The sequence below is a fragment of the Protopterus annectens genome, chromosome 11.part0, assembly GCF_019279795.1.
Source record: "Protopterus annectens isolate FY-2018-M chromosome 11.part0, PAN1.0, whole genome shotgun sequence".
In the NCBI taxonomy this organism is placed as follows: Eukaryota; Metazoa; Chordata; order Ceratodontiformes; family Protopteridae; genus Protopterus; species Protopterus annectens.
Genome location: NC_056745.1, coordinates 1138130025 through 1138156255, shown reverse-complemented (window position 1 = coordinate 1138156255; position 26231 = coordinate 1138130025). Strand labels below are relative to the sequence as shown.

Sequence of the window (26231 nt, the reverse complement as noted above, 5' to 3'; positions counted from 1 at the left end):
ATATATATATATATATATATATATATATATATATATATATATATATAGTTTTATAGTATAGTACTAGGCTATCTGCCCTGGGGCATTTTTAAGCCTAGCCATAGTGATGTGGCTTTTGCCACCTCATGAAATGGTACAAAAATGTACAGAATAAATCCAGAATACTGTGCCTCTGTCTAGTAGTGACACAATGAAGGTCCCCTTATATAATAGAATTAGTTTACTGTGCCCCTGTCTAGTAGTGACACAGATGTGACCCCTGGGGTAAACTTATGATCTCCCATCCACTCATCAAGATTTCTCTTGAAGAGAGTCAGTGAGGGGCTCTGCCTAATACGAACTGGGATCCTGTTCCAAAGCATGGGAAGCCTCTGGGTTATGAATCTATCCCTCCAGCATGTCCTATTCATACTTGTGCCGAGATTTAAGTCTTTAGCTCTCGTGGTCCTGATGGATTTGGATTTTTTGAGGTGGAGCATGTCCATCAGATCCTGATTGGACATGGCCTTGTACGTCAGGCAGAGATCACCTCTGAGCAGGCGGTATGCTATTGAATAGAGCTGAAGTTTCTTTAGTCTGGCAGAATAAGACATATGTTGGAGACCCTTGATCCTCTTGGTGAGGTACTTTTGTGGTCTCTCCAGCTGTTGCAAATGCCGGGTGAGGTACATACCAAATGGGGCATTGTACTCAATCATGGGTCTGATGAGGGAGGAATATAGGGGTACAATGACATCCTTGGATCTGGATGTGAATCCCTTCATGATGAGGTGTGCAAGGTAGAATGTTTTTCTAACCACTTTGGCAACGTGGGTGTCAAATGAGAGGTCGCTGTCTACTTGGGTCCCTAGGTCTCCGATTACTTTTTCTGTACTCAGTGGGTTGCTGTCTATGTGATAATTTGTGGGTACTTTGTTTTTTCCAAAAGGGATGACTATACATTTTTTGGCATTTAGTTTAAGGCCGTGACTAAGGCACCAGTTGTCCGTTTCAGTGAGGCCTTTTTATAGGATGTATGTGTCTGCTGGTGTATCGACTATGGCGTCTAGTTTGCAGTCATCTGCGAACTTTGTCAGCCACAGCCCTCCCATGTTTGCTTTAACATCTGAGAAATAAATGCCGAACAAGAGGGGTCCCAGGACAGATCCCTGTGGGACACCACTTGTGACTGGCTTTGAGTCTGACATTGCTCCAGCGATTTTAACTTTATGGGTTCTGTCCTTTAGCCAGTTTGCAACCCATCTAGTGACATAAGGGTTTACTTTTAAGCTGTTTAGCTTATCTATGATGCCTGAGTGGGGTATTGTGTCGAAGGCCTTAGCCAAGTCCAGGTATGCTGTATGGACTGCTTTGCCCTCATCAATGGCTCTAGTGACTGTTTTGAAAAAGTCAACTAGGTTTAAAAGGCAGGATCTGCCCTTTACAAAGCCGAACTGGGTGGGGTCAAGTGTCTGTAGGTCCCCTATGTCTCACTTTATGAGTTCCATAATGATTCTTTCCATAGCTTTGCAGACCAGGCTAGTTAAGCTTATGGGGCGGTAGTTTCCAGGGTCTGTAGAGGCACACCCCTTGTGGAGTGGGACCACTGTTGCTGTACGCCAGTGTTCAGGTACATATCCCGAAGTAAGGCTAAGGTTAAATAGCATTTTTATGTGTGGGTTTAGCTCCTCTTGGAGGTCACATAACACGCACCCCGGGATACCGTCAAGTCCCATTGATGCTGTGTTTTTTGCTTTGTTTAGGGCGGTTCTCACTTGGACATCTGAGATGACAGGGAGATTACATTCAGCTGGGATAAGTATTTCTTCTTTTGGGGGTGAAGGAGGGGAGAAATTTGCACTGAACCTGTCAGCCAGAATGTTAGCAATATCTGTGGGTTCAGTGTATTTTTTGTTGTTGTGAACCAACTCTGAGCATATCTGAGGGTTTCCGCCCAGGTTTCTAACATAGCTGAAGAAGGCTTTGTGGTTATCTTTAGTGTCCTTGGCGATTTTTCTCTCAAAGTTTGCCTTGGATGTTTTTATGAGAGAATGTAGTTTTCTGCTAATGTTGATCAGAGATGTCTTCCCTTCACGGGATTTCGCTCTGACGTGCAGTACCTTCCTTCTTTTGTTATACAATTTGTTTATGGCTGAGGTCCACCAGACAGGATGCTTACATTTGGTGGAGAGGGACTTGGATTTGTTTGGGATTGCATGATCCATGCATTCTTGGAGATGTCCATAGAAAGCATTTGTGAAGGATTCGGCATTGTGGGATGTGGTATCCACTGGCACAGTGGGCTTAAAGGATACCATCTCAGTCTTAAGAAGAGTGAAGTCTGCTTTTGAGAAGTTTTTCACTGTGGTCTTTTGTGCTGGGGGTGGAGGTGGGATATGTATATCCAGGGTGATTAGTTTGTGGTCAGATCTCACTAGTGAGGGGTATACTTCCGGTGTGGAGCATTTTGTCCCCATGTTTGTGATGATCAGGTCTAGTACATTATCTCCCCTAGTGGGAGAGGTGACTAGTTGTTCCAGTGCATTTGAATTTATGAATTGCAGGAACCTTTGGGCTAGGGTATTAGGGCTAGAATAATGTACCCAATCTATGTTTGAGTAGTTGAAGTCTCCCAGTATGATGGTATTTTGTGATACATTCATATCCTCCAATGTCTTCAGGAAGGCTGAGTGGGGTTCTTGAGATTGGGAGGGTGGTCTGTAACATGCTACCAGTTGTATAGCAGTTTTGCCTATGGTTAGTTGCACCTGTATGGTCTCTGATGCTTCATGTGTTGCTACTAACCTGGAGGTGTGGGTGTCCTTTATGAATATGGACACTCCCCCTCCCTTTGTGGTTCGGCCCGGGTTTTGGGGCCGAAAAGCATGATATGAGGTATAGCCTGGTAGCGCTGGGGTGCTCTCAGGAGCCTTGAACCAGGTTTCAGTTACTGCACAGACATCGATGTTCGCCATGCTGAGGAGTGCATCAAGTGCCTGCATCTTGAGATTTAGACTTCTGGCATTGAGCAGCATTACCCTTAGTTTTTTTCCATTTTTGTTTTCTAAGGAGGTGGGTTTGTCTTTTGAGCCTTGCCTAAAAAAGGCACTATGGGGGTGGCAAGAGCCTTAGCCAATATCAGGAAGCCCAGTGGTGACAGGTGTAAGCCATCCCTTGCAAAGCAGCGTGGCTTGTCCAACATATAATCCCAGGCAGACAGACATTGATCCCCTTAGAATGACACTAGTACTCTAGCCAATTGTTAAAGCTGATCATCTTGTCTTTGTATTGTGGTATCATTCTTGGTGAGGGCAAGATGCTGCTCAGGGTCAGGGTCATACCAGCCTGGGCTACATAATCGGAGAGCTCCTCTATGTCTCTTTTCATGTAGTCCAGGGAGGTACGTCTCAGGTCATTCACACCAGCATGGACAATAACGGAGTCATATTTGTACTTGCTTTGGAGTAACCTGAGTGCGTGTGTTATGTGGCGGATCCTAGCTCCCGATAGACAGCTCACAGTCACCTTCTCCTTGTTCAGCCTGGTCAGTGGGACATCAGTGTGTCTGACTACGGAGTCACCTATTACTAGTGTATCAGGCAAGGTGTTTGGCCTTAAGGGCTGCGATTGGTCGACACACTGATTTATTGAAGTATGTGTTGCATGTGTTTTGTTTTGAGGTGGTGGATTTTTGGATGTCTGCTTTGGGAGCCTCTGCTGTTTTGGTAAGTTTTTTATTAGAGCCTCCGAGTATGTCTTTGTATTTTTATGTGTTTGGTTTGCAGTTGTGGTAGGTCTATGTGGGACTGGGATTGTTGTGTGTGTGTGGTTGCCATCTCCTCCTGTCTGGTCATGCCAGCCCTGAGTTGAGAGAGTTCAGCCTCCAGTTTGGCTATATAGTTGCATCTCTCACATGTATTTGTGTTTGTTGGGAGGAGGAGAGGGTTGTCTGTGTACATGAGACAATTGTAGCATTGTCTCAAGATACCCAGATTGACCAGCAGAACTGGAGATGACGCCAGTAATCTACCACTCGACATGCTAGAACAGTATAAGGGAGTGGTATACCTTTAAGGGAAGTGGATATTCACAGGGGTGGTAAGTAGATGTAGTGCTTTACTTAGTACGAGAGTGCTTACTTAGTAGAGAAGTATTGAGAACAAGTGCTAGGCTTATAATACAGTGAGTCTGGTTATACTAAGAGTAGAGCTTCCTTAAGGGAAGATTTGAAGAGCACACTTGGCGGAGCCAGAAAAAGTTTAACCTTGTTTAACCGGCGCTGCGCTATGCGCACAACCGCGTAAAGCTGTGCAAACGCGGATTTTAAACAGTGAACTACAAAAGAGCTAGAAATGGTCCCAAACAACCAATTACTATTCTTGTGCTGAGGTCACTTGCCCCAAGGACAGGTAGGCTGCTCAAGGCTCCCCACTCCCACTGGTGAGCAAAGAAACTTCCTTCTATCCAAGTAAGGTAATGGACAACACAGCCCAGAATACAGCAATGCCTGTAAATTGGTCTAAACTAGTCGAGGAAGGCGGGAAAACAAGGATTATTTTTTTGTTTTTTTGGTAGAAACACACAGAAAATGCAGAAACAGTGATAAATTAGTTACACAGGCTAGCACACTTTAGTGGGCAGCCTCCACAGTTAAATTAAACAAACAAACAAGCAAACTTTCGATCAAATTCGACTAAAATGTAACTTTAAGTGCAGATTTTAAAATAATGCAGCAATCAGTTAAAAAACAGTTCAAGCTAGTTCAAGGTAAGCTACAGAAGCTATTTCAAGTGAAAAAAAGCAAAGATACTTAAATCCAGAAGGTAGTCACTTTTCTGAGTTCCCTGCTGCTAGGACCACTCTGTAAACCCACGTGGAGCTTGTCTGAGCAGTATAGCCAGAAAAAACGCCCAGAGGCAGATTTTAAACAGTGAACTACAAAAGAGCTAGAAATGGTGCCAAACAACAAATTACTACAGCTTCTTGTGCTGAGGTCACTTCTCCCAAGGACAGGTAGGCTGCTCAAGGCTCCCCACTCCCACTGGTGAGCAAAGAAACTTCCTTCTATCCAAGTAAGGTAATGGACAACACAGGAACTACACCACAGCCCAGAATACAGCAATGCCTGTAAACTGGTCTAAACTAGTCGAGGAAGGCAGGAAAACAAGGATTATTTTTTTGTTTTTTTGGTAGAAACACACAGAAAATGCAGAAACAGTGATAAATTAGTTGCACAGACTAGCGCACTTTAGTGGGCAGCCTCCACAGTTAAATTAAACAAACAAACAAGCAAACTTTCGATCAAATTCGACTAAAATGTAACTTTAAGTGCAGATTTTAAAATAATGCAGCAATCAGTTAAAAAACAGTTCAGGCTAGTTCAAGGTAAGCTACAGAAGCTATTTCAAGTGAAAAAATAGCAAAGATACTTAAATCCAGAAGGTAGTCGCTTTTCTGAGTTCTCTACTGCTAGGACCACTCTGTAAACCCACGTGGAGCTTGTCTGAGCAGTACAGCCAGAAAAAAAAACGCCCAGAGGCGGATTTTAAACAGTGAACTACAAAAGAGCTAGAAATGGTCCCAATATATATATATATATATATATATATATATATATATATATATATATATATATATATATATATATATATATATATGTAGGGTTTTGCTTCTATCAGACTTGCATGTTAGTTATTTTTGAAGTGAGGGTTTTAAAACATAATTTCATAAAATCCTATTTGTATTGTAAGGTTTTTATTAAAATTATAGATTTCCACATCTTTGTCATTGGATATTCCTGCTACAGTCAATAAAATTAATGATGCTATGTGCTTCTTCCCTTACTGAAAAGAACAAATTTATGAAAAACCTTCATAGTATCTAGAAGATGGTTGGTAACTTATATAGTCTTCACAAGGCCACTTTTTACTTTCAGCTTTTCCGTTATGTAGAAATGGAAGCAGTCATGCATGAATGTCTGTCTTTAAATGTCACAGCTCACTGAAATTGGAACATGGTTAGATCTTCAGATTAACAAGCACATCAGCTGATATAGAAAAGGATGGCAAACTAGCCAAGAAGCTCTGTTTATTTTATTTACTATTATATATTTATTTAGAGTTAAACTACTATTATGTATTTATTTAGAGTAAAACTCTTAATCCTAAGCATGTGCATAATTATTTATTTATTTGCATTTAGTAACGGGGTAGTTCAACTTCCTTTTCAGCAAATTCCCAGGGAGAAAGGCTCTATGATACATAGAAATGAAAGAAAATATTATACTGATTAATTATAGGATAACAGTATAAACATCTTGTGCACATTCCACAAAACAAAGCTCTAAGATACAAACAAAAGAGAATCTTACATTGATTGCAGAACAATATTATAAATAGCATTAAAATTTCACAAAACAAAGCATTAACAATGATTATAGCACCTAAGTATATGCATGTTACGTATACAAATTATTACTGCTTGTAGGATAGTTACATACACATTTGAAAGAAAAAGCACACAGCGTACAAATAAAAAAGCACTATGGGGTAAACCCCTACACCTCCTTTTAATTTATATTATAAACTCTAAACCTTAGGTACAGCCATTTGATGATTTGTTCTTTTGTACTGGACCTGTTCAGCCAAATATTTTTGAACACTTTCCACTCAGAAAAGAAATGGTGAAAATCTATGCAGTCATAATGGTGCTACATGATCACTATGACACCTCACTTCTGCATGTTAATATAGTGGAGAGTTACATTGCTTGTAAGAAAAGAAAACACAAAAAATGTAGGGAAAGTTCTACCCAAACATCTGTATACATGGTATGGTGTTATTGAATTGTTTCTTTTTTCACTTCAGTCTTCTAAATTATTCAGGAACATTTTCAAGTGATCAGGATATCATACCACATATGCCTATGCAGATGCAGTAGCTTGTGCTGCAATGTGCGCCTGTGTGTACAGTATCTTAAACTAATGACAGCTTTACACTTTTTAATCACTGATGCACAGCTGACCAAGTCTTTGAGCCTTTTAGGGAGTTCAGTGTAGTTCGTGTAACCTCTGGTTAAGCACTGAGGAACCAGAAGTGTCTTGTGTACTTTGCCTATTGTTTTGTGCAGTAATATTATTAATCTTAAAGACTCGATACTTTTTCAACAAATTTTTACATCAAATACTAGCAGGTAATAATACAAACCTGTGCATCTTCTTCTAACTTGTACAATGCAGTATTGCTTTACAGAGTTTTTTTTTTTTTTTGTACAGTTTGGCCTAAATAATTGTTGCAATTTGCTCTGTTTGTTTTCTATGCATCATCCATTGAAGGCAAAGCATTCTACAAAAAGAAAGAAGCTAGAAAATCTAGTAGAGCAGAGGCAGGGGCAGTTGTTTTGCAAAAGCCAAAAAGAAAATATTTTCCATTTTCTCTTCTAAATCCTTTTGGTGGAATCTTTCTGCAAAGATAATAGTATGGCCCATATTGGGGAAGAAAGCCTGCACTGTCTGGCTATTAACAGAACTGGAGGAACCATGCAATTAGCTTGAGGGCTGGGATGATGCATCCCTGAAGGATGGGACAGAAGGTCTGGACTTGGGTCCAGTATTCAGGGAGAATAATGAAGATGACCAAAGGAAGGGGAACCATACCTGGCAAGACCAGAAAGGGGCAATGAGGGTGACTGAGCTCTTCAACTGACTTGCTTTCTGTAAGAATTTTGGGATTAAAGGTACTGGTGGATTGGCACATAGGAGAACAGAGGGCCAAATGTGGACTATAGCATTTCTCAGTGACTTCCCCTGAAGGGGGGTTAAGGCAAAGTACCTGCTGCATTTGTTGTGGGGAGATGCATAGAGACTGCATCATAGTTAGCTCCCAATGGTGGAAATTTTCTCCACCACTGACTGAAAGACCACTTGAGAGGCATCAGAATGAACCTACTGAGTTTCTCCGCTATTACGTTGGTTTTCCCTGGAATGTGCTTTGCTACAAGAAAGCGGTTGGAAGAGATCGTCCATTGCCACACTATCATGGCTTCTCAAAAAAAGGGATAGGATCGAGTTGAAAAGTTATGTAACATAACACATTTCAAAGGACTCCTGGGATTTTTTTAGTAAAGTCACCTATGATAAATATGAAGATGAAGTATGTATGGTGATTACTGATGTGATAGAACTGTTCTCCAGCATCCCTTATTTTGAGGGGATGGAATGGTTCCAGGACCTTTTGATTGAAATAAGTTATTTGACTAATGAACAGAGAAACTTGTTAACTGAATTTATGGAATTAATATTGAAAAATAATTGTATGCGTTTGCAGGGGAATATTACAAACAAGAGAAAGGTGTTGCCAAGGGGGCCCCATGTGCCCCCTGTATGCAAATCTGGTTTTATATTATTGGGAGAGGAAGTTCATTTTCGAAATCCCTTGGAATAATTATATTTCCTTATACACTAGATTTTTAGACAATATTTGTATTTTCTGGAAGGGGATGAAAACCCAGTTAAATCAATTTTTGGAATATAGTGGGGCTATAATAACTTCTTTTTTGAAATTCACTTGGCACACTTCACAAGAATTCATTAATTATTTAGATGTGACCATATACAAAGTTAGGGAAGAGAAGAAATTGCATTTCAAGAGTTTCCGAAACCCCACGCACTCTAACTCCTATTTGCATTATGAGAGTGAGCAACCCTATAATCAAAAGAAGGGTATTATTAAGGGGCAATTAATCAGGGCATCAAGGATGTGCAGTGATGACCGGGTTTTCTTGGAGGAAATGAAGGTGATGAAGGGGTTCTTCTCAGAGAGGGGGTACCCCGAGAACTTGATCAATCAATTGATGAAAGAATGAACCAAGGGAGGAAAGGAAAATATGACCTAATTTTGGGGAAAACTTTACCACAAAGTAATCATAATATGGAAAACAAAGGGCTGAATTATGAAATGGCATTTATATATATACACACACACACACACACACACACACACACACACACACACACACACACACACACACACACACACACACTTTATTCCAGTGAAAATGAGAACATCGTTAGGAAGTACTGGCAACTTTTGGTTATAAATAGCGAAACCAGCAAAATTATTCCATCTGTACCGACATTTATCAAAAAGAGAGATATGAATTTAAAGCAAATGCTGGAAAACCATGGTACTGATAAAGGTACAAGTTGGACCCCACAAGAAAGGGGGAACATATAAGTGTGGTTTTTGTCAACAATGTAGTAACATTCTGGAGCAGGAAAGTATTATTATCCCATCCAGAAAGTTTAAAATGAAATTTAAGGAGCATTTTAATTGCAACAGCAAAGGGGTTGTATACAACACTTGTATGAGATCTCCCAGAAAAAAGACACAAATGCTTTATTTAGACACAAGAAAGACTGTAAGAATTGTATTTTGAATAAGTGAAACCAGATATAAGGGGTGGACTGTGGGAAGCCCTTTTAGAATACAAAGAACTACACTGGCAGCTTAGGCTGGATTCAACTAAAAGAATGGGACTGAATGATCATATTAGTATTAACAGTGTCCTTAAATTAAGGGCAGCTAAACTTTAGAAAAGGAAAGAGTATATGCATTTACTTTGTTATTATTTTAAAACAAGGATTCATGACAGTATGTATTTTATTATGGCAGCTAGAATATGTGTATTCACCTTGGTGGATACTGTTTCAACACAAGGGACTACTACAGCATATACTTTACTATGGCTTTAAATAATTCAGGGGAATGAATTGATTTAATTAATTATGCATGAGATGGTACTATTGGCTGACAATTTTTGAATTTGTTTAAAATAGACTGATTGATTTTATTCCATGATCTGATGAAGCTTGGGATAGAACTAAGTGAAAGTGCTTAACATCTTGTGGAATTGTCTGTGCTATGGCATTTTAACATTTTTTTTTATATATATCCTGGACTAATAAACAAGGTTTGAAGCCTGAACTTCTTGTGGAATTGTTTGTGCTGTGATATTTCAACAGTTATTTCACATATCCTGGACTACACAAAAGGTTTGGAGCCTGCTACGGTGTTGTTTGTTTCATAGGATCGAGTACCCCTTTGTTTGTTGATGTAAAGTACTGCTCTCATTTCCAGGCCATTGATATGAAAATTGGTCTCTGGGAGACCACATGCCTTGGAGCATCCTTCCCAAGAAATGCTTCTCCACCCCAGTTGGGAGGCATCCATGGTCACTACGGCCAATGGAGGAGGAAGAAAGAAAGTCTGACCTAGATAAATATCGTTTAACTGGACCCACCAGTAAACATGGTTTTTGCATACTTGAGTAAGTTTGACTGGAAATGAAAGGGGCTGTTGAAGAAAAGTCCATTGAACAGCTAGTGTTAATTGAAGGACACACATAATATACCATTCTAAGGGAACTAAAACTATGGCTGCGACCATGGAGCCTAAAGCTTGAAGGACTAGTCTGTCTTCCAGGAGACAGAATTTGCTGAAACTGAGATCTGAGTGTACATACATGGTGAGAAGGTAATGAAGCAACATGGGTTGTTGTGTTCAGATGGGCAGCAATAAACTCCAGGCTCTGTACTGGTGTCAGTTTGATTTGGCAAGCTGATGTTATACCTAGTGACTGAGAAATCTAGAGCAAAGTGTTTCTGGATTACTCTAAGAGATGCATGGTTGGGGCAGTCAGAAGCCAGTCATCTAGATACAGAAACCCTTGGAATCCTTGTAGCCTCAAGTGAGCTGCTACCACTGCCGTACACTTGGTAAACACCCTGGGGCTGTGGTGAGTCCAAAGGGCAAGGCTCTGAACTGGTAATGACTGGCCATGGGCAATAGTGTAAGTGTCTCAGGGAGTACCTGTCTGTTTGACATGATAGTATGCATTGTAAAAATCTATAGAGTACATCCAATCATCCTTGTGTAGAAGAAGCAGAATGGACTGAACCATGAAAATTCAGATATTTGATTTCTTTACAAAGTGGTTTAATTTGCTTAGATCGAAAATAAGTCTCAGGTCCCCTGTCTTTTTTGGCACTAGAAAGAATCTTGAGTAAGTTCCAAATCCTATTTGGTCTGGTGAGACCTGTTGGATGAATCTGTTGTCTAGCAGCTTTTGAATTTCTTGTGTTGCAGCTTCCTTCTGACTGGTGAAACATCAGGGAGCTTCTTTCTTTTGGATGTTGGAATATGGGAAAAGGGTATGAAGTAATTTCTGAATATTATTTTTAGCACCCAATTATCTTTTGTTATAGCAGCCCAGGCATCTAGGTGCAAAGACAAATGTCCCCAAATGCCTCCAGAGGTGACCAGTCATGCAAGTCAGGAGCACTGAAAGGGTCTATTCAGAAAGGAATCTTGGGAACCCTGATTTTGCAGGCCTCCCCTGCCTCAGGGACACTATCTTCCATTTAAATTCCCTCCTCTGCCTTTGAAGGAGTTGTCTCTGTATGAGCCCTGGAAAGGTCCCTTTGATTTTCCAAACCACATTTTCTTTCCACCTCTCTGATTCCTTGAAAAAGACTGTTGAGGGGTAGAAAATTTAATTCTCACAGCAGTCTTGGTCTTTGCTTCTTGTTCAGTGTGGGTAAGCTTTTCTTTTACAGAAGGGCCAAACAAGGATGTTCCATCAAAAAAAGTATTGATGAAAGAAGACCTGAAAGGCTCCACTTAGTTGCATAGCCACATCCAGGCATGTCTACTTATGGCAATGCCTGAACCAGCCGCCTGCGAGGCGCATTCTGCTGCATGACAGATTAACCTCACGGACTCATTGGAAATAGAAGAGAGAGTGGCCAGCTGAGAACATGATCTTTTGAAATCCTCTACAGACATGGACTCCAAGAGACAGTTTGGTAGTTCTTTGGTCAAATCTCTCTGTAGCCTTGTAAAGCATGCCAGGTAATTCAGGGACCTCAGAGCAAAGGTCGCTGAAGCAAATGCATGCTTTCCAAATCTGCCCAGTGTCCTAGACTCTCTGTTAAGGGGGTGGACAGAGGAGCTCTGCAAGCTACTTTTTTGTGGCTGCCACCACAACCATTGCATCAAGAGGGACTCCTTTGCTCCAGTGCCAGGGCTAAAATCTTGTCCAAACAGCATGGTATGGGCTCAACTGAATCCAGCTCCTTCCATGCATGCTGAACGACTAGGATGATAAGCTCATCAGCCAGTGGAGTCACCCAAGATGTATATGGACCAGTACCAAAGGTGTCCAGAAATACTGACTCATCAGGAGGATTATTGGTGGACCAACCACCTTTCTGCTTAAGGATTTCTAAAATGTCTCCAAATGAAACACTTTCAGGTGGTGATCTGGGGGATCCATCCCCTTCCTCAAAATTAACATCTTTAGTGAGATATTCCAAAGGGGAATCTATGTGCCTCCTCTTGCATGTTCTCTTGCGGTGAACTTCCTCAGGGGGATGTACTAGGGAGGTGTCCGAACAGATGAGTAGTTCTTCAATGGTATCTGACTGGAAGCTAGGAGGAATTGGCTGTCCCTCTGGGGTAGGTCTAATGGAATCAGAGCTCTGAACCATAGAGGGTTGAAGAGTAGGATCTGAAGGAAGATAAGAGACCCGATCCCTAGAATGAGAAAACACCCCTTCCACCACGTTGAAGACAGATGGACCTGGATAAGCCATGCCCAGCTGCAGTGAAGCTGAATGGGCCACAGCAGGCAGATTACAACTTCGACCTGATCTGTGCTTTGAGGAGGGAACTGGACCCAAGCTGTCTAACTCTGAGGATGCAAGGGAAAGGGATGAATCCAACATCATTGGAGTAGACCCTGGACCCATGGATCTGACAGTGATGATTTAGCTCCAGGACTCACCCCAATCCAAAGGTATAGGAGCAGAACTAGTCAAGGACATTGTTGGAGATGAAGAGGTAATTCTCTTCAGACTGGACATCAGAACTATTGGGACTGTTGGATCCTGGGGCTCTGAAACTGGTGGACAGATCAGAAAAGGAATTGTATGGGCAGTGGCAGGAAAGCGCATGGATCCAGTGGGAGACAGAGCTGATATAACCCCTATCTGGATCTGATCTCTGAGCATCATCCTATCCACATCCGCTTCAGAAAGAATCTTGGGGGATCTGATGGAGAAAGTAGTGGATTAGGATCTAGAATGCTTTTTAGGTGTCTGCATACAAGGAAAGTGGAGCCGAGGGTACACAGGATCCAAAACACACTCGGGTGAGCAAGTCCTTGTGCATGATGAGCTAGACATAGGATATGATGGTTTCAGATCCATAGTCTTGGTAGGGCTAGATGAAATGATTATACAATCTGAAGACTTAGGATTGGAAAGCTCTGGATCCATGGTGAGCCATTTTGGATCTCACAAACTCAGATCAGAGGATTTCGAAATTTTATGTGTCGGCTCTGATGAAATTTTTGAAGAGTTCAGAGGTGACTGTTTCCCATGTTCCCAGGGAGCTTTAGAAGATTTACTGGGGGGTTGAGCCCTGAAGAGGATGAACATGTAGGTGGCAGCAATCCCTTAAGGACAAGCTTGTTATGTCTGTTAGCAATAGCTCTTGAATCACATGCTGCACAAATAGTGCAGTTTGTGTGTAAATGAGCCACTCCTAAGCAGTAAACCCACTCCCTGTGAGCATCTGAGGAAGGGGTTTTATGTCCACAAGAAATGCACTTCTTGAAACCTGTCAGCTTATTGGCCATGACAGAACAATGTTAGAAAGACAGAGAAACACTATAAAAGGAAGAAAGATTTTTTTTAATTAAGACAAAGTATCAGCAATGGTAATAAAGAATACCCTGTTTGAAAATGGTGGGAAATAAAAGGAGACAGAAAGAACACTATCAACAATGGTACTTGAAGAAGTACCACTAATAGAATACTAGAAAGGTCTAATGCAGAAAAAAAAATGCTAAAACTATGAGGGAGGTTGGAAAATATAGAAGTATGAGAATAAAAATAAAAGTAAAAGAAATATATTCTGAAAAGAAGAGGAAAATGCACTTAGATTTAAAAATACAATTAAACAAGTGCTGTGAGAGAGGATCCTACATCAATGCACGATGGTGGCAAACAAGATCTGAGGTACTGGGGATGGACTAGGGCATTATGGGTAGAGGGAGAAACTCGGAAGTTGGATCCAAAGTCTATAGTATGTGGCCGAGTCAGATCTGAAAATCAGATCTGTAACCCATTCACTGAGGAAGAACGAAAAGGACATCAGATTTATTGTTTGAATGGCAGTGGGGGACACACAGAAGCACTTGGGTTCATTTTACAATGAGTTCTAGTGAAACACACTTTTAGGATTTGACTTTTGGTTATGTGTGTGTCACCATCTGTCCTATAACTAGTTATATGGACATAGAAAACATCTTTCACTACCAGGTTCATAGGTAGGTACTAGGCTATTAGGCCTAGGGCCTATATAAGCCTAGCCAAAAAGATACCCTGGCTTTAGCCACCCAAGAAAATGATTTTCCTGTGCCCCTGTCGAGCAGAGCCATGGGAGTGTTCCCTGGGGTGAATTTCCTATTTCCCATCCAATCATCAAGATTTTTCTTGAAGAGTGCTAATGAGGAGCTCTGTTGGACATAGATAGGTAGTCTGTTCCAGCGTATGGGATGTCTCTGGGACAGGAATCTATCCCTCCAGCATGTTCTGTTTATTGTGGTGACAAGGTTTAGGTCCCTAGAGTGTGTAGCTTGAAGGGATTGGGATTTCTTTAAGTGGAGCATGTCCAACAGCTCTGGGTTTGACATAGCTTTGTATGTTAGGCAGAAATCGCCTCTGAGTAGGCCGAGGCTGTCTGCGTAGGGCATCTGTTTGAGGCCAGTAATCCTCTTTGTGAGGTATTTCTGTGGCCTTTCCAGTTGTTGTAGATATCTTGTGAGGTACATACAAAAAGGGGTGTTGTACTCTATAATGGGTCTAATGAGTGATGAGTAGAGGGGAACAATGACCTCTTTTTTTTTCTGGATGAGAAAACTTTTGTGATGAGGTGAGCCACGTAGAAGGATTTCCTGACCACTGTGGCGATGTGATTATCAAAGGAGAGACTACCGTCCACCTGTGTCCCAAGATCTCTTATCACACTTTTGGTGTTAAGTAGACTATCACTTATGTGGTAGTTCATGGGTACAGAGTTTTTACCAAAGGGGATGACAATACACTTATTGGGATTGAGCTTCAGGCCATGGCTTTGACACCAGGCATCTGTCTCAGTTAGGCCCTTTTGTAGTATGTCCACATCGTTAGGAGTTTTGATTATGGCTCCTAGCTTGCAGTCTTCTACAAACTTTGTTAGCCAAAGACCTTCTGTGTTTGGTGTCTACTTCTCTGAAGTACAGGCTAACAGGAGAGGACCCAGGACTGAACCCTGTGGTACTCCACTTGTCAATGGTCTGTAGTCGGATTTAGAGTCTGCTATTTTCACAGTGTGCATTCTGTCCATGAGCCAGTTGGCAACCCATCTTGTGACATAAGGATTTATACCTAGTTTAGTGAGCTTATCTATTATTCCAGAGTGGGGGATGGTGTTGAAAGCCTTGGCGAGATCTAGATAAGCTGTGTGAACCACTCCACCCTCATCTATAGCTTTGGTTACTGCTTCAAAGAAGTCAATCAGGTTTAGGAGACATGATCTGCCTTTTACAAACCTGAACTGGATAAGGTCCAGAGTTTGGAGATCACCAATGTCTTTGTTTATGAGTTCCATGATGATATGTTCCATGGCCTTGCAGACCAGGCTCGTCAGGCTAATGGGGCAGTAGTTCCCAGGGTCCGTCATGGTTCCCCCTTTGTGGAGTGGGATAACTGTCGCGGTGTGCCATTCAGTGGGCACAAAGCCTTAGGTGAGGCTATGACTGAACATGGTACTTAGGTAGGGTGCCAGTTCATTCTGTAGTTTGTGTATAACGCAGCCTAGGATATTGTCAGGTCCCATAGATGATGTGTTCTTGGCTTTGGAGAGTGTGTTTTTTACCTGTGCAGCCATGATTACAGGAACTATGCATTCTTCTGGTATAGAGATGGGCCCTCTAGGGGGTGAGAGGGGGGTAAAGTTAGCACTGAACCTATCTGCCAGAATGTTGGCAATATCAGTTGGTTCTGTATATTTAGTGCCATTGTGCTGTAACTCAGAGCAGATCTGAGTGTTGCCATTGAGATTCTTGACATAGCTATAGAATGCTTTGTGGTTGTTTTTAGGGTCAGTGACAATTTTGTTTTCGTAACTAGCATTGGAGGATTTTATGAGGGATCTCAGCTTCTTACTGAGGATGACCAGGGAGTTCCTCCAGTCATGGGATTTTACTCTTTTTTGCAGCAGCTTCTTTCTTCTGTTGTAGAGTTTGTTTATGGCAGAGGATCACCAGACTGGCTTCCTTTCTTTGGATGATAGCATCTTGGTTCTATTAGGGATAGCATGATCCATACACTTGTGTAAGTGCTTATAAAGTGCATTTGTGTAGGATTCAGCAGTCGTACCTCTATTTCCCTCTGCATGGGTATCATGAAGTTTACCACTTCTGTCTTAAGAAGTGTGAAGTTGGCTTTGGAGAAGTTTTTTACGGTGGTTTCCATAACTGGGGGTGGGGGCGGGATGTGGATGTCTAGGGTGATTAGCTTGTGGTCGGATCTGACCAATGAGGAATTGACCTCTGGTGTGGAACACCAGTTGCCCATGTTGATAATGACCAGGTCTAGGATATTGCTGCCCCTGGTGGGGGTATGAATAAGTTGATCCAACGAGTTGGAATTTATGAATTCCAGAAAACACTGAGCAAAAGATTTGGTACATGAGTAGTTTTCCCAGTTAATGGTGGGGTAATTTAAATCGCCCATTATTAGGGTGTTGAGTTGTACCCTAATACTTTCCAGGTTATCAAGAAATGAGGAGTGGGAATCCTGGGGCATGGTGGGGGGTCTGCAGCAAGCTACAATTTGGATTGCAGTCTTGCCCAGAGTTAGCTGCACTTGGATAATCTCGGATGCATTATGCTGTGCAACTAGCCTGGAGGTGTGGATATCCTTAATGAATATGGACACATCTTCACCTTTAGTGCTTCATTCCGGGTTAGGTGGCCGAAAGGTGTCGTATGAATTATAGCCTGGTAATGCAGGGGTGCTCTTTGGAGCTTTGAACCAGATCTCTGTCACTGCACACATGTTGATGTTCTCCATTTTAAGGAGTGCCTCGAGTGAGTGCATTTTGAGGTTTAGACTTCTAGCATTGAGTAGCATTACCCTCAGATTTTGCTTGCTTATACCTGTTACGGTGGTGAATTTGTCATTTGAACCTTGCCTAAAAAAGGCACTATAGGGGTGGCAAGAGCCTTGCATTAAAATGCATTAAGAAACCATTTGCGTTCCCTCTCTCTGAACTGTCCCTCTCTGTCTTACCCTCCCTCCCTCCCTCCCTCAGATTTACTGCTGAAGTGAAATAAAGTACTCTAAATATGTCTTACTTTTCTGAATTGATTTTTGCTAATTTTCTGGTCAGGCTGATTTTGATGGGAAAAGAAACTGCCTCGCATATTTATTTCCCGCTGAGCCATACGATCCTTGAGCCTTGCAATAACATCTTCAACTTTCATGTTCTTCGTTAGCTTGATAGCTTCATTCTCAATCTGTGTTAGTCTAAAAGATAAATAAATAAAATAATACTAAAACAATAAGAAATTACAATAATTAGAAAACAGTTCTGTCAGCATAACAAGCATCTGGAAGAAAAAATCTACAGACATCAATCAATGTCTTTTGTTGTATGGTTGCAGAGTTACTTGGAAGCAGATGATTTACTTTAAAACAGTCTTAGAAGAGCTTATAAACAAAAGCATAAAAACATAATAAAACCTTGCAAAATTAATTATAAAAGGTCTCTTTCTTTGACTTGTAAATGCAAAAATCTGAAAAAAGAATTTATGTACTCACCATAATGTTCCATCTGTGGTGTACATTTTCATTCTTCCTCAACTAATGGGTTGGGATCCAATCCTTGGATCTGACTCTGCCTTTACACTAGCTCATGGCCACCAAAAACTCTTGAACTCCTCCCCTATCCAAAATGCACCAAACCCTAACATCTTTCACATCTTGTTTGCTGCTTGACAGGAAGACTATTATGATATGCCATATCTGGAGCTCAACACAGGAGAGTAGTGTCCTTGATGCCTCTCGTTTCTCTAGACGTCAATCATTAAAAATGGTGGGGGTTGGTGGATGGGAGTTGAGGAAGTATGAAAATGGACAACACAGATGGAACATTATGGTCAGTACATAACTTCTTTATCTGATGTTGTCAATTTTCATTCATTCCTCACCTAATGGGACAGAGTCTTCAGCTACCTAAAATCCTGGGTGGATGCTAAGGAAGGATATTCCTGAGTATGGTTGAGCCAAAGGTTGCTCCTCCTCTTGAGACCAGATCTATTTGTAATGAGTGTTAAAGGTATGAGGACTTGACTAAGTTACAGCTGCACATATATCATCCATGGAAGCTCTAGACTGGAACACAGAAGTAGTCACCATGTATCTGGTTGAATGAGCTTTTTAAGTTGTTATAGACAGAGCAAATACAATCTGTCAACCATCTAGCTAGAGTTACCTTTGTATCAAATTTGCCCAATTTAGCATGTGCAAAGGAGATAAATGACTGATCTTTCTAATTTCTTTTGTTCTGTGCAGGTAAAAATGTAATTGTCTTTGGACTTCTAATAAGTGCAGCATATATTCACTTTTATTTGCAAATTTTGGAAAGAATACTGGCAAGTTAATGGATTGGTTGATGTTGGATTCTGACACCACCTTAGGAAGGAAGGAAGGAAGCTTTTATATTACCTTATCCTTATGAAAAATCAAATACAGAGGCTTGGAAGATAATGCTTGAAATTCTGAAATTTTTCTAGGGAGAATGAATTAAGGCTTGCACTACCAAATTTAAATCCCAAGGTGGAGTGGCGTCTTTATAAGGGGGCCTTAGCAGGAGAATGCCTCTCAAGAAGGTTTGCACAGCTTAGAAGAAGCCAGCGAAAATTTTTGAAATCCAAAATGGAAATTAGAGATTGCTGCTAGATGGACTTTTATAGTTGATGAGCTACACCTTCAATAAATAGTCTTGCCAAAAATTCTAAAACAGATTGAACTGGAGCTGAGAAGGGATCAGTCTGATTTTGCTCTCCCTAACAAACAAACCTTTTCCATTTAGTCCTATAGAATTTCCTTGTAGAAGGTTTATGGGAAGACAAAAGTATGGAACAGACAGGGGAAGAAAGCATTGGTTGTCTGACTATTAAAGGAATTGGAGAAACAACATTTTAGTTTGAGGCTTGAGATATCATGGTGAACCATGCCTTTTGGGTGGGACAGTAGGTCTGGAATTACATCCAGAATCCAAGGTGGATATTGTAGGTGAGGCCAAAGGAAGGGAAACCAAATCTGCCAAGGCCAGTAAGGAGCAATGAGGGTGACTCTGTTCTTCAACCGGGATGCTTTCTGCAGGAATTTGGGAATTAGGGGGATCACAAGGTAAGGATTACAGAAGACTGGAGGGCTAAATGTGGAGTACAGCATCCCTCTGTGATTCTTCCAGTAGAGGGATTAGGGGAAAAAAGCTGCTGCACTTCTTTAGGGGACAGGCAAAAAGATCGCAGCAAGGCTGGCCCCACTGGCTAAAAATCATATCCGTCACTTTTTTGTTGAGGGACCACTCATGAGGTAGAAAGATGGTCCTGCTCAGTTTGTCTGCTATCACATTGGACTTCCCCAGAATATGCATTGCTATTAGAAAGTGGTTGGAAGATATCGCCCATTGCCACACGCTGAGGGCTTCTCGAGACAGGGGATAGGATTTTGTTCCTCCTTGTTTGCTGATGTGTCAAACTACTTGGCATGTTGTCTGTCTGGATTGCAATTATTATGAGAGGAAGAGAGTCTTGGAATGCCTGCAACACCAAAAGTACTGTTCTCATCTCCAGAACATTGATATGCAAGTTGGCCTCTTCGGAGGACCAAGTGCCTTGGACTGTTTCCCCAGAAAATACCCCCCCACCCCAATATGGGAAGTGTCCTTGGTCACTATAGCCTTCAACTGAGGGAAGATGAAAGGATGGTCTTGTAAAACCTGTTGCAACTGCTTCCACCAGAAAAGATATCTTTTGCATACCTCAGTTATCCTCATTTTTGCTGACATGGGTAGCATTCATTGTAGAACTCTCATGTGGAATCTTGCTAAAGTAACTAAAATTACTGCCACTGACATTGATCCCATGGCTTGCAGAATCAACTGAGCTGAAATTACGGTAGAGCAAATTATTTTCTTGACCTGCATCCTTATCATTTTTACTCTTGATAGAGGAAAAGAAGCTACCATAGATACCACGTTGAGCACCGCCCTTATGAATTCTAATATCTGGGTCAGTTCTAAGTGAGACTTGTTGTAATTTATGGTTATTCCAAGATGTAAAAAGTCTGTATCACGTGATTGTGTGCTTCTATCAGTTGATGCCTGGTTGGGGAGGTAATGAGCTAGTCGTCTAAATATGGAAACATTCAGAATCCCTGCAGTCTCAAGTGAGCTGGTATTATTGCCATACATTTGGTAAACACCCTGGGGGCAGTGGTGAAGCCAAAGGGCAGTGCTCTGAACTGGTAATGATTGGCTCCCAGCCAGAAGTGTAAGTACCTTCTGGATTGTCTCTTCAATTTTATGTGATAGTACGCATCCTGAAGGTCTATCAAGCACATCCAGTAATCCTTGCCCAGAAAAGGCAGAAGGGACTGAACAGAGCCCATCTGGAAATTTGTGTGTGAAACTGACTTGTTTAATATACTGAGATCCAAAATTGGTCTCCAGTCCCCTATTTTCTTTGGCATTAAAAAGAATCTTGAGTAAGTTCTGGATTCTATTTGGTCTGGTGGGACCTCTTGGATGACTCATTTTCTTAGCAGCTTTTGAATTTCCAGTGCTGCTGCTTTCCTCTGATTGGGTGGAACACTGGGAAATTTTCTTAACAATGGAAGAGATAGGGAAAAAGGAATTATATAACCTCTGGAAATAATCCTCTGCACCCAAATGTCTTTTGTTATATCTAGCCAGGCTCTCTGGTGCAGGGATGAGCAACCTACGACTGCCTCCAGAGATGGGCAATTAGGCCTCATTTCAGCAGCCCTGAAAGGGTCTGCTGGAAAAAGAATCTCTAGAGCCTTGGTTTTGCGGGCTTCCTCTGCCACGGCAGCATCACCATCTATTATAGCTCCCTCCTCTGCCTCTGGGGGCAACTATCTCCCCATGTGTCCTGAAAAAGGACCCTGGGACTTTCTGAACCACATTTTTCAAATGGATTCCTGGAAACCGTCAACTACCTGCACTGAGTGTGCCTTTCCATCTTTCTCACACCTGGACAGTATGTCCTTCACTGTGGGGTCAAACAAAAAAGTGGCATCAAAAGAAGCACTGACAAGCGAGGACTTGAAGGGCTCCAAAAAATCACACAGGTGCATCTAGGCATGTCTCCTGATGGAAATACCTGAACCCACAGTCCTTGAGGCACCTACTGCAGTATGCGAGATAAGCCTCATGGAAGAATTAAATATAGCTTGTAGGGTAGCCAACTGAAAGACTATTGAAGATTGATTTTCAGTAGTTTCAGTTCCAGAAAGAGAATTCAATATCTCTTTAATCAAATCTCTTTGAAGTCTCGTGAAATGTGCCAGATAGTTCAGCAATCTGAGTGCAAAAAGTCGCTGAAGCATAAACATGCTTCCCAAGTCTGTCAATCACCCTAGACTCTCTGTTATGAGGATGGACAGTGGAACTCTGTTCAGCAAGTTTCTTTTTTGTAGCTGCCATCATGACCATGGTGTCTACTGGCACCGCTTTACCCCAAAATTCCCTTCCTACTGGTGGAGTCAGAATCTGGTCTGGTCTCTTGGGAATTGGCTTAATGAAATCAGCTTCCTTCCATGCCCGGCGAGAGACCAAATTAATCACCTCATCGGCAGCCACAGTAACCGAGGATGTAGACAGGCCAGCTCCAAATACCTCAGGAAATACTGATTCTTCCGGAGAAGGGTCTTGGTAAGACCAGCCACCCTTCTGCTTAAGGATCTCATAAATGTCTCCAAATGAGACATCATTGGGTGATGATTCTGGGGACCCCCTCTCTTTCATCAAAATCAGTATCTTAATTGACTGATTCTTTGGGAGAGTCCGAGTGCCTCCTTTTGCAGTTTCTCTTCCTAGAGACTTCCTTGGTGGGATGGTCCTGTGAAGTATTAGAAGAGATTAGAATAACCTGCTGGGTAGTCAGGAAGCTTTGAGCTGGCTGTCCCTGTGGGGCAGAATGTTGAGACTCAATGCACAAAGACACCCGAGAAGTAGAGGGTGGATTCAAGGGGGTAGGATTTATCTGACCTGCTGGAGCAGAGAACACTCTCTTCACAACCTTGAAAGCAGATTTCTCCAGACAGAAGGAAGACAACGGTGTCGAGAAAGCAATTTTCTGGCCCATCACCTCTCTCCACTCCAAACACAACTCACTCAAGGTGGAAGTCAAAGTGGAGCTGTCAAGTGCCGAGGCTCTGAGAGGAAGAGATGGCTTTGAAAACCTCAGAGTTGACTCTAAATTCCTGGATCCAACAGGGATGTTTTGGCTCCAAGAATCATCCATCTCTGAGGATGCCACAGCCGGTGCACTCAGAGCAATATTCAGATCTGAAGAAGGTGCTTTCTTTGTATCAGAACCAGGTGGACCCGGACTCTAAAGCAACAGGCTGGATTAGAGAAAGAAATGTAATGGGTGGAGTAGTAGATGATCGGGCTTCCTGACCTGAAGGGGTACGAGCTGTAAACTCTCATCTGAATCTGCGCCATGAGGAATTTCCTCAACATTCTCTCCCAATCTGCTTCAGTGAGATGCTTGGAAAAAGGAGAAGATGCTAGTGATGGAGATTTGGAGTGCCTTTCTAAAAATGAAGAAGACACTCTGGATAGGACTGAATCCAGATGAAGAGAATAAATAGTCCTCAGTAGAGGCTTTGGATCCAAGCACATAGGATCCGATATTGGTTTGGTCGGATCAGATGAAGGTTGGACTGTAATTTCTGAACTGATCTTTCTTTTTAGGTTCTGAGGAGGAAGAGGCAGAAGATTCAGAAGGTCTACACCTTCTTGCATGGTCTCTAGTTTTGTGTTTGGGGGAATGAGCCCCAGTAATGGCCTCAGAGAATGAAGTTGGTGGCAAGCCTTTCAAAATTAGTTTATTTCGTCTGTCAGACAGAGCTTGGGGATTAAACTCAAAACAGATGCTGCATTCTTGTAAGTGTTCAAGGCCCTAGCAGGCCACAAAGACACAAAGTGTATGGAAATCAGAAAAGGGCAATTTGTGTCCACATTTTTCACACTTTTTAAATCCCACTGATCCTTTTTTGGACATGCTGAGAAAGAGGATACCACAATAAAAAGAAGTTATGTACTCACCATAACGTTCCATCTAAGTAGGTAAGCTTCATTTGTCAGCAACCTGTGGGTTTTGGATCCGATATGGATGTGAGCCGGCAGCATACCAAGCAAAAAGATTCGAGCTCCAAGCTCCTCCCCCTACCTATACTGCACTGCAACCTCCTTCCAATCCTCAGATCGAGTTTGCCACTCCACACATGACACCAACAAACTAACCTGAGACCCCTAAACCAAGGACAAGGCTCCAGATCGTGAACTCCGGACAACGAGTTCATCAAAAATAACGCCAAGGTAAGGGGGAAGGAGGGAGGATCGGTTGCTGATAAATGAAGTTTACCTACTCAGATGGAACGTTATGGTGAGTACATAACTTCTTTATCTGAAGTAGTTAACTTCATTTGATCAGCAACTTGTGGGACAGAGTCCCCAGCTACTCGAAATCTTGGGAGGCCCTTAAGGAAGGATATTCCGGAGCACTGCAGAGCCAAAGGAAGCCCTTCCTCTAGACACCAAATCCAGTTTATAATGATTAATAAAGGTGTGAGAAGATGCCTAGGTAGCCACTGAGCAAATGTCATCCAGGGAAACTCTAGACCAGAATGCTGCAGACATCGCCATAGAATGTGTAGAATGGGCATGAACTATCCACCTAGCAAGAGTCACCTTTGAAACTGGTTTGCCTAAAAAGGGCTTAGCAAAAGAAAGAAAAAGTTGATCAGATTTACAAAAGGCCGCCATCCTGTGCAAATAAAAATGTAACTGCCTGTGAACATCCAGAAAATGAAGTTTGTATTCCCCTTTGTTCTGAAAATTAGGGAAAAAGACAGGCAAATTAATAGATTGATTAATGTTTGTCTCAGAAGCAACTTTAGGAAGAAAGGATGGATTAGTCCTGAGAGACACCCTGTCCTTATGAAACACAAGATATGGGGGTTCCATACAAAGAGCTTGAACCTCTGACACTCTCCTTGCTGAAGTTATAGCTACCAGAAAAGCCATCTTCAATGACAAAAATTTTAAGTCAACTGATGCCGAGGGCTCGAAAGGAGGCTCAACTAAGGCCTGAAGAACCGCAGTCAGATCCCACGGTGGGGACGGATTCTTAATAGGAGGTTGCAGAAGAAAAGTGCCTTTCAAAAAGGTCTTACAAATTCTGGCAGCAGTGAGAGAGCCTAAATTGTCCCCTACATGGAAATGGGAAATAGCCGCCAGCTGGACCTTCACTGTGGAAGAGCTGGCTCCTTGCTGGAAGATATGAGACAAAAAGTCTAATACCACTGGGATCAGAGCGGTAAAAGGATCTAGATTTCTCTGTGAAGCCCAAATGGAGAAACGTCTCCATTTGCTAGAGTAAATTTTCCTGGTAGAGGATTTATGTGCCGCAACCAAGATATATTTAACAGGAGAAGAGATACCTGGAGTCCTAGCAACTAGTGGAACTGGAGCAGCCAAGCTGTGACCTTCAGGCTGTCCAGATTCGGAGGAAGCATTCCTGAGGGATGACTAATCAGATCCAGAATGGGATCCAAGATCCAAGGTGGAGCTATGAGATGAGACCATAGGCAGGGGAGCCAAACTTGATGAGGCCAGAATGGGGCTATGAGGATCAATCTGCTCCCCAACCGGTGAGCTTTCTGTAAGAACTTTATCATGAGTGGAAGCGGGGGATATGCATAAAGCAGACCGGGTGGCCAAGCATGAACAACAGCGTCTCTGGGGCTTTCCCCAGTCGGGGGGATTAGAGTGAAAAACTCGCAGCACTTCACATTGGAAGGCTATGCGAAGAGATCGCAGCAAGGCTGACCCCACTTGAGGAAGATCTGTTCCACTACACAAGGGTTCAGAGACCACTTATAGGGAGAAAGGATAGTTCTGCTCAATTTGTCCACCAAGATGTTGGACCGACCCAGAATGCGCATTGCTATCATAAAGCGGTTGGTGGAGATCACCCATTCCCAGATACTCATGGCTTCTCAACAAAGGGGATAAGACTTGGTTCCCCCCTGTCTGTTGATATACCAGACCACTGACATATTGTCTGACTGGATTGCAATAGTTCCCAGAGGTAGATAGGCATGAAGGGCCTGCAGTGCTAAAAGGACCTCTCTCATCTCTAGAACATTTATATGCAGAACGGTCTCGTTTTGAGTCCACGTGCCTTGAACAGCCCTGCCCGAACAATGCCCACCCCACCCTAGGCAGGAGGCGTCCGTGGTCACTGTGGCTTGGCATTGGGGTGCAAGAAAGGGACGTCCCTCCTGCAAATTCCAAGATTTGTGCCACCACGTGAGAGAATTTCCGCACACTCTGCTCAGACGGATCGGAAAATCTAGAGGTTGATGAAGAATCGACCACTGAATTTGTAGCATCCACTGTAAAATTCTCATATGCAGATGAGCACAAGCGATCAGGTTGATAACTGCTGCCATGGATCCTAAGGCTCTCAGGACTAATTCTGCATGGGGTGCAGAGGACTACAGAAGTGCTAACACATGAAGTGTCACGCTGTGTAGTCTGTCTGGGGTTAAGAATGCCCTGGCCTGACGAGAATCTATTCTCGCCCCTATGAAGTCCAACACTTGAACAGGTTGAAGGGAAGAGTTCCTCAGATTTATGGTAATCATCCCTAGCTGAGGTGATATCCGGAGAAAGAAATCTCTGGCTAGTAAGAGTAGATGCCTGGTGGGGGCGGTGAGGAGCCAGTCGTCCAGGTACGGGAAGACCTGAATGCCCTGAAGTCTCAGGTGGGCCGCTACAACTGCCATGACCTTGGTGAACACCCTGGGGGCTGTGGTG

General features: G+C 42.4%; 1 protein-coding gene across 1 annotated transcript in view; it reads right to left on the bottom strand.

Moving 5' to 3' along the window:
- Window positions 1–26231, bottom strand: part of EFCAB6 (EF-hand calcium binding domain 6) — a 3527179-nt gene that overhangs the window by 1460882 nt on the left and 2040066 nt on the right. The window contains exon 16 of the mRNA XM_044088493.1: window positions 17443–17614. Within this exon, the coding sequence (XP_043944428.1) occupies window positions 17443–17614 (172 nt within the window). The remainder of the gene's footprint in view (window positions 1–17442; window positions 17615–26231) is intronic.